Source organism: Acromyrmex echinatior, chromosome 14 (genome assembly GCF_024713525.1).
Source record: "Acromyrmex echinatior isolate Ae372 chromosome 14, ASM2471352v2, whole genome shotgun sequence".
NCBI classification, from domain to species: Eukaryota; Metazoa; Arthropoda; class Insecta; order Hymenoptera; family Formicidae; genus Acromyrmex; species Acromyrmex echinatior.
The window spans coordinates 8,195,358-8,208,093 of record NC_141865.1 but is presented as its reverse complement, the minus strand read 5'-3'; the positions used below and the strand labels follow the sequence as shown (position 1 = coordinate 8,208,093).

At 38.5% G+C, this 12,736-nt stretch overlaps 2 protein-coding genes across 3 annotated transcripts in view; one reads left to right on the top strand and one right to left on the bottom strand.

Annotated features, from left to right (window-relative positions):
* Positions 1–12,736, top strand: part of LOC105152182 (uncharacterized) — a 138,934-nt gene that overhangs the window by 116,815 nt on the left and 9,383 nt on the right. The gene's annotated exons all lie outside the window — the stretch shown is intronic.
* The window catches only part of MESR3 (misexpression suppressor of ras 3), a 47,531-nt gene that overhangs the window by 30,033 nt on the left and 4,762 nt on the right, over positions 1–12,736 (bottom strand). The window contains exon 1 of one of the 2 annotated variants that reach the window (XM_087413410.1): positions 7,518–11,811. The exons of the other annotated variant lie outside the window; for it this stretch is intronic. Coding sequence (XP_087269536.1) covers positions 7,518–7,520 — 3 coding nt within the window. The 5' untranslated portion in view covers positions 7,521–11,811. Of the gene's footprint in view, positions 1–7,517; positions 11,812–12,736 lie in introns of those variants that run through there. 2 annotated transcript variants of the gene reach the window in all.

The window sequence follows — 12,736 nt, the reverse complement described above, 5'->3', positions numbered from 1 at the left end:
TCCTGGATGCGTCACGTTTAACCTTCGTACGCTTTTATTTTCGATTATAACAGATGTTACTGGGTAGAAACGCGATGTCGCGATCGAGAAAGATCACTCGTTAACATTAACTCGATCCTTGGCATTTACCAAGAATTAGATCCGCTGTCGAGGATCGCTTTAGCTAGGATCACCGGCAAATGCAATTATCCTAACACGATTCTGCGATTTATAATTATCCGTTACTAGTAATCGAACGAAAATTAACAGCTTCAAATTGCGTATTTTAAATAAAAATCAGAATGCATTTAAAACACGATAGTTTGGATTATAAAGGCTTATTTTCTCAGAAAATGTCATAATAACATACAAGAATAAATAAATGTTATAATAGTGTTGTAATAATACGCAAGAATAAATAAATGCTGATATTTTCGATCATTAGAAGGGATCCTAGGCTTAATATTTTTTGTAGAAAAACAAAGAAATTATTGTTATAAGATCCTTCGAATAATCGGAAATATTAAAACGAATTTATTTATTTTATATTTCACGTAATAAATATTAAGTTATGATTCTGGCTTGCTTTTTAAGGTATTATATCCAATGGGATTCACACAACTGAAAGTTCACTTTGTTGATTTATTGCCTGCTTATATATCGTTATATATCGTTCTTCGGCTCACCGACACACTTTGAATTTCGACACTCTATCGACACGCTTCGAATTCTCATCGCACCATTATCTTTTGTTCACCGTATACGGCGCATACCTCACGCGCCACAGCATGAACGTTTGATGCATCCAGCACCGTGAATGTATAACTTTGCGATGTCTGATCAAAAAATGGCGGTGCTGATATTCGCAAAATCGTTGACGCGGAGCATAGATACGTTTGGAACACGCGGAGAGATGCGTGATCCGCTCGTAAAAAATTCCATTACGGCGTATAGTATAGGCTTCCAGGCATGTTCCAATTTGTTTGTAGAACAGGGAAAGGAAATACCTCTTATTTTTCATGCACGCCCATCGGTATAGCGCGCGGTGTACGATTTATTTTACATTTTCCTAGCTTTCCCAAAAATTGCGCGAGCAACAAAAATCGGAACACGACTGTATATTGAGTCTTATCTAAATAAAATGTCCACGTTACAAATGTTACGTTACGAAAAATAACGCAAAATTTTACCGAAATAATTGCATGCAAAGCTTTATTATATATATATATATATATATATATATTTAGGTGACCATGTTGGAATTGTGTTCAAAGTAAATATTTTTTCTCTTCTGTTTCGACGATCATTTTTCTGATTAAAGTCGGATATTTGAGACTTGTTAATAATTTCATTTGAGCCCATTTTGATACTTTATTACGTAAAAAAGTATTTATTTTGAAATCATATCAAATAATCATACATATATAATTACTTAATATAATTAAAAAATAGAAATATCAAATTATATTTTACATTTCCATGAATCGAAAAGTCGCAATAAAATCAATATTTGTCGGTCAGTTCATTAATATCTGACCCTTAAATTTTCGTTTCCCTCTGATCGCAAATTCGTGCAAACCGAACTTCGTTACGAGAGAGCGCGCTTACTCGATTCAAATGACAGCGACCTAATTATTCTGTCACTACGTGGCAATTTTTTTTCTTCTTTTCTCTCTCGAGTTCCGTGGACATGCTTCGACCACCCGCGTAACTTTCGAAGAACGAGAACAGAATGCTATCATCTCTTTCTCGTGTCTGAGAAAAAGTCGTCTCTTTGAAGTTCCACGGAAAGTAGAACTCGGTAGATCGTCTGTCGCGGAAGGGAAGCACGACATGCTTTCTCGGCTGCCGAGAACAGTACTGACTACCTGCCATTGTACGAAATGAGACGCGAAACAAGTTGGAAGCTTTTAGCGAATCCGACTGGCGAAGACAGTCTGAGGACAGTTGGACGACAGAAAATTCAGTTAAACTCGCGTTAGTCGTCCAATTTCTCTTCTGCTACGAAGAATAGTCAGAGAAAACAAGAATAGTCAGGGAGCATTAGATATCCAATTACAATTGCAATGTTTATTAATATTTCATCTCACAAATTTACATTTATTCAATTAGCCTGAAATATTTACCATTCATAAATATACGGATCGAGAGAGCGGCCGGAATTCGCGCGCTACATTCGCTACAAATTAACAGCATCATTTGCAACTTGCGTGCACGTAATTGTCACTGTCACGAATCATGCATGCCGGAACATTATTTCGTCAAGTGAACTCCCCGGACAGATCGAGTATTCCGAATTTCACCTGCCGAGATAAGAATGTGGAGCAACGCGCCGGTATACTGAGTGGGAGTAAACCTGTTTGCGTGCGTCTGACCGCGTCGGGGAAGAATGTCTCTCCATGGTAATGCAAGGTGCAAAGGGAAGAAAAGGTATCATGGAAGAAAGCTCTGAATCGTGAATGCACCCTGTCACGGTTGAAAAATGCGAAGAATGCCGAGAATTACGTGACGGTATCCCACGGCGATGATCTAAACTGGGACACAGAAAACTTGGGCGCTTCCATTCGTCTAATCCTTCATGGTTGATAACCATGTTGCGAGAGGCGGTAACCGTCGGACTTTTCAATTTCGCCTTACCGTTAGGCCGACGTCCCGATTTAACGATACATCAATACGTACATACTTCTCGAGGCGGAAAATTAGCGATCTAAGACACGTATCCTACTTTGCTTAATTTATTTATCGTTAGTAGAGACATTAGAATTGGCGTCCGCTGAAAAATCAATCTAATTTTTAACGTAATATTTTGATTTATTTACACCTCTTTTCGTGCGAGTTTTCTGACACTAACTTTTACTTAAAAATCCAGATTATCTAACTTTGGAGATTTACTCTCCGTTCGTATACCTTGCCTGCAGTATAAACGGATAGTGAGCAAACTTAGTTAACTAAGTTGAAGCTCTTACCTATCTTGGTGTAACAGGCTTTAGTTCGGCTCCACCTGCTTACGTGTAAACATGGATTAGCGCAGCAACGCTACTAGGCATCCCAAAGAAATATAACGCGTGTTGCATAGGTGCGTAACGTTAGGATGTAAATTAATCTTAGAGCATTTTTCCTTTCAAGAATCACTTGGTATCACGATTCTTCCACGTTGTTCGTGTATTTTTTTTTTTTCTTTTACAATTGTTCGGAAGAAACGGTCGTTCTCGTTGAAGCCGAAATCGATATTCATTAATTTCGTTTATCGGACCGCGCGATTTACTGCGAGGCATCGAAAACCGGTTCAATTTCGCGTCGGTTAATCACGCACGCGATGCGTACAGCGCATCCCGGCTTTACTCGTACAATTATTCTTCGGCGGTCTCGCGTCCATGAATATTGTCTGAGAGAAGAAGAGAAAGAGGAATCATGTGGTTGTGTTTGAGCGGGTAGAAGCTTTAGAAAAATTCAAGGCGAGAAATGCATTTACACACGCCGAGCATTTCTACACGTATCGACCTCTTTCGTGTCTCTTTAAAAAGCGAAGATAAAAATGAACGCGTAATAGACGTCGGGTTCCCAGATACGGGAATTCTGCTGGCAGTGCACAATTTTTAATGTGCACTTGGGTGTAAAGTGCATGATGTATAATATACGTGTAAATGAAATTTTTTTCGTACACCAAGTTTGAGAATTAAAATTCGAAGGAATAATTTTTAATTCTTTAAAAATGTTAATCTGTTAAAATATTGAATTTCATATTTTATTAAATATTGAACTTTACTTTTTTCGTCAGAATCGAGCCGTAAACTTAATTAATTATTACAGTATTGATTAATGAATGTTATTTTTTAATGATAGAATAAGTTTGCCAAACAGAGAGAGAGAGAGAGAGAAGCATTCTGATTAATTAAAATCTATAGTCCAACGCCGTATGGAATAATTGAATTCGATTCAGCATTAAAAATAATGGAAGTAGATATATGATATATCGAAAAGGAATCAAAAGCGACAGTTCACTATTGAGGATGAAACGACAGTTGAAAACAATTGCAAATACAATTTTTGGGCCTCGTGCTATTGTATGTGCGATGCTATTTCCAATAATTGCAAATAATTGTTGCGCGAAAGGGAACATTCAATAACTACACCCCATCGAGTGCAAAATAAAGATCGCGCTTTATTGTAAGAATTCAAAAAATGACGAATACATGCACTTGCATTATTATTGTAAGTCACAAAATAAAATAATTACTTCCGAACGTAACAATATCGAACGTAAACAATATATGGATAATTTAATATTTGAATACATGAGACAAAGTATATTTCTTTATAAAAAAAATAACTTGATAATATTATAAAGAAATGAGGAGAGTACAAAAATAAATATTTGTATTGATTATCAAATAATTATCACAAGATAATAACTTTATCATTAAAAGCTCATCAGATTCAAATTATTCCTTTCACCACATTACGCTTTCGATCATAACTACTTCATAAACGACGAAAGTTGTAATAGCGTCGGTTTGATTGATACGCATCGAAGTAGCGCTTTCAATTGATACGGTTGATAACTTTCACACTTAATTACGAATCCCCACTTAATTACGACCGAAGACGCCAACAGCTCGTTGACCCGTCCCGGGACTTGTGCGCACATCGCTGCCACATCTATCGATTTCTCGAGGGAACCAGCAGACCGGAAGTGGACTCTTCCGTGCGCACTGAAGGAGATGCACATGGTAATTAATGAAATTGCTTTTGGTGGCGATTCATATTCATTTCGCGGATTCGCTTCTTACACTTTTTCACCCTTTGCTCTTACGAGTATTAATGAAACAATGGGAAGTTCTCTGATTTTTCCCGAGCTACCTTGTATTATACTTGTACCCCTAAATCGGCGACACGATAACTAGACGAGACGGTTCTAAAAGCTCATTTCACAAGCCATTGGAGCATAAATTATTTAGTCGTCGATTGCTTCTTCTCGAGGGTACGACGAGCCCCGTAAAAAGAATCTCCTTGATCAAATGTGCAATTCAATAGGTTATTTCCTGAAAAAAAAAAAAAAAAGGTTAGCCAAGCGTCTTCAGCTGGCAATCAGGAGAAAGGCGAATTTCTCCGTCTGTCGCACATAAATCTTTATTTCGGCGATCGAGGAAGTTGAACTCGAACGTCGTAACTCTGCGTCTGCGCGGTCGCGATTTTCGAGAGATCTCAACGCGATCGCGGCACATGCCCGATACGAAGGCACGATCCTTCTTCGTTCCCTTCGAATCCCGTTCTTTCTCGTGCGCTGGAAGGCAAAAGGATCGCAACGCGAGAGACGGGCGAGAGAGAATCGCGGTGCAAAGGGTGAGGAGGACGAAGAAGAGGAGAAAAGATCGGTCAATGAACCAACTGACCATACACCGGGGCCCCTGGTTGTACCTCACCTCGCACACCTCCCTCCGCTTTCCTCGTATTACTTCTCGGTAAATTTTTGCATACCGGTCACGGCACCTGAATTTAAAACGTCGGTCAGGTTCGTCTCTTTTACTCCTCTCGCTTCTCTCGCCGAACACTGGAGAAGAAAGTAGCCGATCAGGTGGCCGTTCTCGTATTCCCTAGGAGAATAATATAGTGATCGTGTACGCGCTACTAGCAAACTTAACATCAATCATTTGCGCGTCTTGAGGAAATATTCAAGTTCGCGCTTCAGCTCGCTTACTCACGAGAATACTCTACCACCGGTCAGTGATGACTACGCTTGTTTCTGCAGTCGTACAATCATTGCAACGGAACAAAATAAGCGAGGGAGTAATTGTAATTTCATTGGCGTTTAACATCGTACTGCTATAATTAATTGATAAATCGATGCCATGCCACGCTCACCGCGAGAAAGTCGGCATCTTAGCAGCTCGGCAGCCTTCATCGCGAGAATTTATCGTCGTCATGGCTAAACTGGATTGAGTAATTTACTACGCAATTAATTATTAATAGCAATAAATACGTACAAATCTACGATTAACTTATCTCACTACTGCGTAAAATCTTTCTGTTTTAACTTCTTATTTATCTTCTCTCCGCTGCTTTTCTTGCACTATTCCTTTCTCCTGCTCCGTCTTTTCATTATTTTTTAAATTTATATATGTAATGTACGAGTAGTTTCTCTTCTTCTAATTACAATTGCGTTATGGATTTAATCTATATTACAGATCAACAGCAGTTAGCCAGGTTATTTAGAAAGTTTATGAAGAAAAATATGTTTTTCTAATATAAAAATTAAATAATACACAAACAATTTAAGAAAGTTGTAATACGAAATAATTATAGAAAGAAAAAATGCTTATAAGGTTAATTTCCAATCTTGTGTACGTACACTGAAAAAAAATTTGTTGAACTAATATTTAGTTGTTTGTTAATATTTAGTAGATTTGGTTAATTTAACAAATTTTGTTTAATTGAATTTAACCGTAGTCTGCTTAACATTGAACAGTTTGTTAAACAGACTACGGTTGAATTCGATTAAATAAAATTTGTTGAATTAACCAAATCTGCAAACAACTGAAAATGTTTAGCTCGTTGAACAAATTTTTTTTCAGTGTATATACTCTCTATATTTATAATAATTATTTTATCTGCTTCTTTCTAACAATAATACGGCTTGTAGTCACCTGTTTATATGAACAAAACGTTATGATTCACGAAAATCTTACTGTTCAGAACCAGCTGTTGAATAAGTTCGTCGGAAGCCGGGTAGTCGAATTGTTTAAATCAGTTACGCGCCGCGTAGACTATGCACTAACCGGTCTTGTGAGATTGTATCGCGCAATAAAATCAAATTGAACGCCACGATTCCATCGGTTAACTTCTCGGAGCTATTTTAAGTACGTATCTCGCGAGTTTCGGCCGCAACCCGAGGGAAAATCCGGATTACGAAGCGGACGGAAGTTGTCCCGTTCCTAACTGTTGCGAACGAAATTCCAGATCCTGAATTTATCCGATCGTAAAGACTATGGGCTGTACTATAGAGACACGGTACCCGGTGCACGCACCATCGCGCACAAGACATAATCGCAGTTCGAGCTTTCGAAGGCGCGATGCCGCGAACCAGCTAGCGACCCTTGACATAGTTTCCCGCGGCGTGGTTTCCTTTTTTTTTTTCCTCTTCGACGTAATCACACGGCGGAGATTACGAGCTCCCGCAGCTACCAATTTTCCTACAGCGCGATTTTTACCCGTCTGCGAAACGGTAAGAAGCGAAAAAAAAATCGCGATTAGCGATTTCTACGTACACCTCTGACTTTCTACATGATTCCGACCGTCGAATCGTGCCTAGTCACGACTAGTTAGCGACTCCGTTTAATTAATCTCTAACGAGACGATTCTTCGATATTTTCCTCTACGCGTGCTTCGCTCGGTCGTAAGAGCGGAATGAAGGATGGTAATGATGCGTGCGGCTAAAGTACGCACGTAAGTCGCTGCAATGCCGGTTCAAAGATCGTCGGAATCGAGCGTTAATGGGACTCTCCTCTCGCAATCTAACGCAATCTTCCGCGGTTGCTCACCATACATCGGTGAATTTCCTCCTCTTCGTTTCTTCATGTCGATCGTACCGCGTTCAATCGTCGACTAATCCCTCCCGATGGACACCGAACATTTTTCCTACAACTCGGTATAATGGCCTCTTCGATCGCACGCGATGCGTTACGTGCGAACACACATACATACTCGTCGATGAAACTAATTCCACCAGTGCACAATGGACGATCACCTGGCCATTATACGGGAACTCGATTATGTAGCCGTTAGAGCAATGCATTCATCGATTTTTAATCAACGACGCGAACACAGAGATCGATCAACGACGGTGGAATCATTTAACCTTTAAGCACGTGCGCGTAACCAAGATTTCTATTTCCTACTTAAATGTTATCTGATTACCAGTCACCTGTGCGCGGCTTTGTATCTAACAATGTGAAGAAGAAGCGCAAGCGTGCGCGTTGAGTTGGATAACGAGTTACCAAGTCGGTTTCGTTCTCATTGTGATTTACTGAATGTCAACGCTATAGGATAACTCCGGTATATATGCCGCACCTATCAAAAACTTAATTTATTAAGTATTATTTATTATATTTAAAGTAAATGAACTATATCAGTAAAGTACTTTGTACTGTTTTGCTATTATGAAAAAAAAAATCCGAAATATTTATATTTCGTATTAAAAAATGTACTTTTCGGATTTTTAAACCCTTGCATTTTTGCCGTATATCTCATAAGGGTGGGGCTACTCATAGTACTCAGAGAGAGATGAGGGATATGTATGGTTCATAAAAAGTTTACAAATAATGCATATAAATAAAACGTAAAATGACACAATAACTTATAATATAAAATGCGTTTATAAAGTTTTATTAAGGAATAAAAATGATAAATATGATATTTATAAAGTAATAAATAATAATTATAATCTTCCCATGTATTACAAGTGTTACATGAGGTACATATTTCATGTAATGCGTTTATTGTTTTTTACAGACTTAAGTCTTTTACACGTCCTACAGCAATCATTTTATGTAGATTATGATTTATGATGGCCTTACTTATTACAATGACAAATCGATTCAACTCACAATTTTATTAATATTAACGGTAAAGAGCTGAAATCACAATATAATGCTGATATAACATAAAGACATGTAACAAAGTAGTTGGGGAAAATTACTCCCACTCCTTCTATTTTTTTTTATTTCTGCGGCATAAATCCCAGCGCGATGTATTTGCCGGAGTTACCCTATATAACCAAATTTTAGCGCACGCTATTAGGATTAATGGGAATCGAATACGTTTTTTATGGTTTATTGTGGATTTGAAAGAGTCAACATATAACGAAAAAGAATTGAAGTAGAGGTGAGAAATGAAAGTTATTTCAGAGAGAGACAGAGAGAGAGAGAGAGAGAAGTGAGCTTAAGCAACAAAATCCAACCGATAGTGTCGATAGACGTATGATAGAAGAGAAACGTTTACTTTATGTCACAGCTCGAACGTTAGCCCGTTATCTCGCAGCTCCGTGATATTCGAGGCACTATGGCGATATCGCTTTCCGTCAATGAAATATATGTCGAACACCGACGTACCAGTTACCAGTGCAGATTCGCCGGGTTTACCTCTCTCATCGATATGTCGAATTTACGACAAAGAATGACGTGTCACATGTTGGGAGAAGAAAATACGTTTCTACCAATAAAACTCAAAGAACTGAGCTACTTATCTCATTGGCATCGTTTGGATTTTCTTTCTTTCCTCTTCCCTTTTCATTAATTTTCTTTTCTTTAACATTGCCTAGTGACGTAATGTTTGAAAAAAAAAATCAAACGAGCGATTTGCCTTGATCCCGATAAGAAAAAAAATCATTGCACGCAAAAAAGAGTTCCGCTGAAGTATCTAAAGATTTAACTAGATAGACACAGAAATATCTCTGAAGATAATTTTGTTGGATTATTAAAATAATTATGTAGGTCGCTGGTTGATGGAATGTGAAAACTTTTTGCAGCTCGTCATACTTGAGTTTCCTGCATAATTATTTTGATCCAGCAAAATTACTTTTAGATCTGTATCTAGTTAACTAATTTTTAATTTTTTAATATTTCAGTAAAATTATTCTTCCATGTACGAGTACATATGAAATGCAAGATGTAAACAATTATCATTTCCATTACGTGTTTTGCAGTAATCGAAATTGCAAACGACCGTAATGGTGCTTCGTCGTAATTACGGTCGGAGTTACGAGACAATATTTTTTGCTAGCTAACGAGAGAGAGAGAGAGAGAGAGAGAGAGAGAGAACGCTCATCTTCTTGCGGCAAGTGGCAATTGCCTCCGCAAGGATGACCGATCCGTAGAGTCATTTGGACTTAGCGAATCCACAGACCCAAGCTATACTAGGGAAACTCGACATAATATTTACACGTGATGTACACTTTTGTAAACAATAGTGCATTAAATAGAAGAAATAACAACATGAGACCTAGTTTAAGAAGATTAAGCATTAAAATGAGAATAAAAACAAGCCTCATATGTTTGATGTAGATAGAGCAGGATAAGCTAAAGCTCATTTTTACGATTTATTCTCCTGAAAAAGTGGCAATTACACATAAATGTTATCGTACTAAAGAGATTCTTAAAACGCGAGAAGAAAAGCACTTAGAAAATAATGTGCACCGCATAACGTGCAATTACACGTGCTGACTTTGCTCAAATTTTCTGGTTTAGAACCTAAGAAGAGAGTATATAAAAGAATCTTCTTTTTCTATTTTACCATAACATTTACTCGCACCTCTGAGTTTTTCTAGGTAGCTGTTAATTTTAGATTACACAAAATGCAAATGTACCACTGACGTGTATTGCGTCAAGACGTTTTAGTAATCTCGATGCACCCGACAGGAGTGAGAAAAAGTTATGGCAACCGAAGCGCTGAGCTATAATTGGTCACGACAACGTTTGTCTCTCTTTCCTTCTTCATCTGTCTCTTTCTCTCTCTCTCTCTCTTTCTCATGCGGGAAGTAATCCTCTAATTTCGTGACGCATTCCGGAGCCTCAAATTGCCACATTCGAGTTATCTTATCAACGTTAGGCTATACTGTGACAGCCATTGCTCAGCCATTGCACGCAACATTAGATGTCACAGGTATAATAAACTATGCCAATGTTAGCTCAGGACGCTATGTGTCGTTGGAAATGGCCCCCCCCCTCGTTTATTCATCGCATCAAGGGTATGACATCACGATTTGTTAATGTCTCGATAAACGTACGCGGCCGCGCCCATGTTTGATATCCTGCGCTGCACCGTATATCCCGATCGCGCACAATGTGTGCATTAGCAATATTAAACGAGAATTTCTGCGGTACACGCTTGGAGAACAAATGTAATTTTCTGTGGTCATGCGTGGCGCAAAATCAAGCTAGAGCCATGAAATTACTCCGTTTCGGTGCCGCGGCGCGAAATCATCGATATTATTCTATAAAGTTATTTATTTAACCTCACACACCAATACCAATATTTTATTTGATCCTGCGTAGCGGATTAATTACGCAGAAAAAAATCGAGCTCGCGATACGCTTGTATGCGGTTACTTCCACCTTTATAGGGACAGCAAACTTGTTATGATTAATGAACAAAGTTACCGTTAATTAATATTACTACAATAACGTATTAATGAACAAAGTTACCGCTATACTTAGTGATGGAAGTCGGCGCACAATTCCGCTTTCCGCGTACGAGCGTCATGGGAAAAGTGCAATGCTCTAAGGAGACATCAAAGATATACCCATCATAACGATAGCTCAATCATCCGGTGATTACTTCTCGATTCGTCTAGTCATCACGACAAGAAACTGTTACGTTACAGAGTTTATTCGGTGTCATCCATATTTCATGGAGTAATCCAGACGTAATCGTTGGTAGAGACAGCAAACACTGGTGACGATAAATACGTCGACAAACCCGTTTGCAAAGATATAATTTTCACAGTCTTGATTATATAAACATTTTTCTCTTCAAATGGACAAACGTTGTATTGAAAAAAAAAAACATTATTTTTCTACATTTTTTCACGGAAAAAAGGATTGATTAAAATATTAAACCAACTAAAAAACTTGACTGATTCAGCAAATCTGCAGTAAATATACGGACAGCCAGTTTTCTTAAAGTAGCACAATTATACAGCTGAATAAAATTAGCGATTATAGATATATTTATTTTAATAGCATAGCAAATGTACTTTTGCGTGACTTTTGCTGTTGTAATGAAGAAAACTTGTTACATTAGCAATGTTCATTGTAGCAAAGAATTAGCTGAATTAGCATACTGATAATTACTTACAGACATTATTCCTTTGTTAAGCCATCTTAATTATAGATGTTGAACTTGTCCAGCAAGCTGTCGCTCTGCTGGACCATCCAATCTAATTTTTGCCTCGAATTATTTTCAACATTTATGCGCTGTTTCGTATCGACTGTGGTCTTGATTTTTCTCTCTCTTTCGCAATTCGCTCCTCAATAACCATCGTAAAATAGCATCTCGATACGTGATTCCTGATTCAGCGAGACTCGAAATTGCGGATCCTGGATGCGTAGGTGTTTGTGACACGGTGATCTAATTTCCATGTACGTCAGAAGCAAACACACGGCGGCTTATTCGTAGCGATGCGATACGATTTTGCGCTTCCACGCGTCATCACTCTCTCGCTTCGCTTACTTTTCGCCTATCTTTTGCTTCCTTTTCGCAATCGTGATTTTTCACACACTTTACGCGCGTATCGGGATCGATCCACGCTCGGCCGACCGATCGTCATGACTTACGCTTCAGTTCTCTCGCAGGATCGCGAACGCAAATATGCGAAAGCCACAACGGAAACCAGCGATTCGCTTACGTTTGATCGAGTGTAATAAATTCGACAGGGTAAACGTCGACTCTCGCGATCGTTATCGGTGCCGATAATGAATCGCGTCCATCGCCGAAGCGAGGAGAAATCCTGGTAAAAGGCGGTAAATCCCCAGTGTCCCGCAAGTTTTTGTTTGCAAGTGAAATGTGTGGTGCAGAATTCGCGCGGCGATTTCGCGCTTTCCTATTTTTTTTTTTTTTTTTTTTTTTTCCAGCGACGTAGTCCTGTCAATGTCCCTGGTGCTCTTGTTAACACGACGCGACTAGAAAATAAACGGAATTGCAGAAACAACAAAAACTAATGCAAGCGCATAGAATCACGCGAACTTTATCTTTCCTTGTCCTA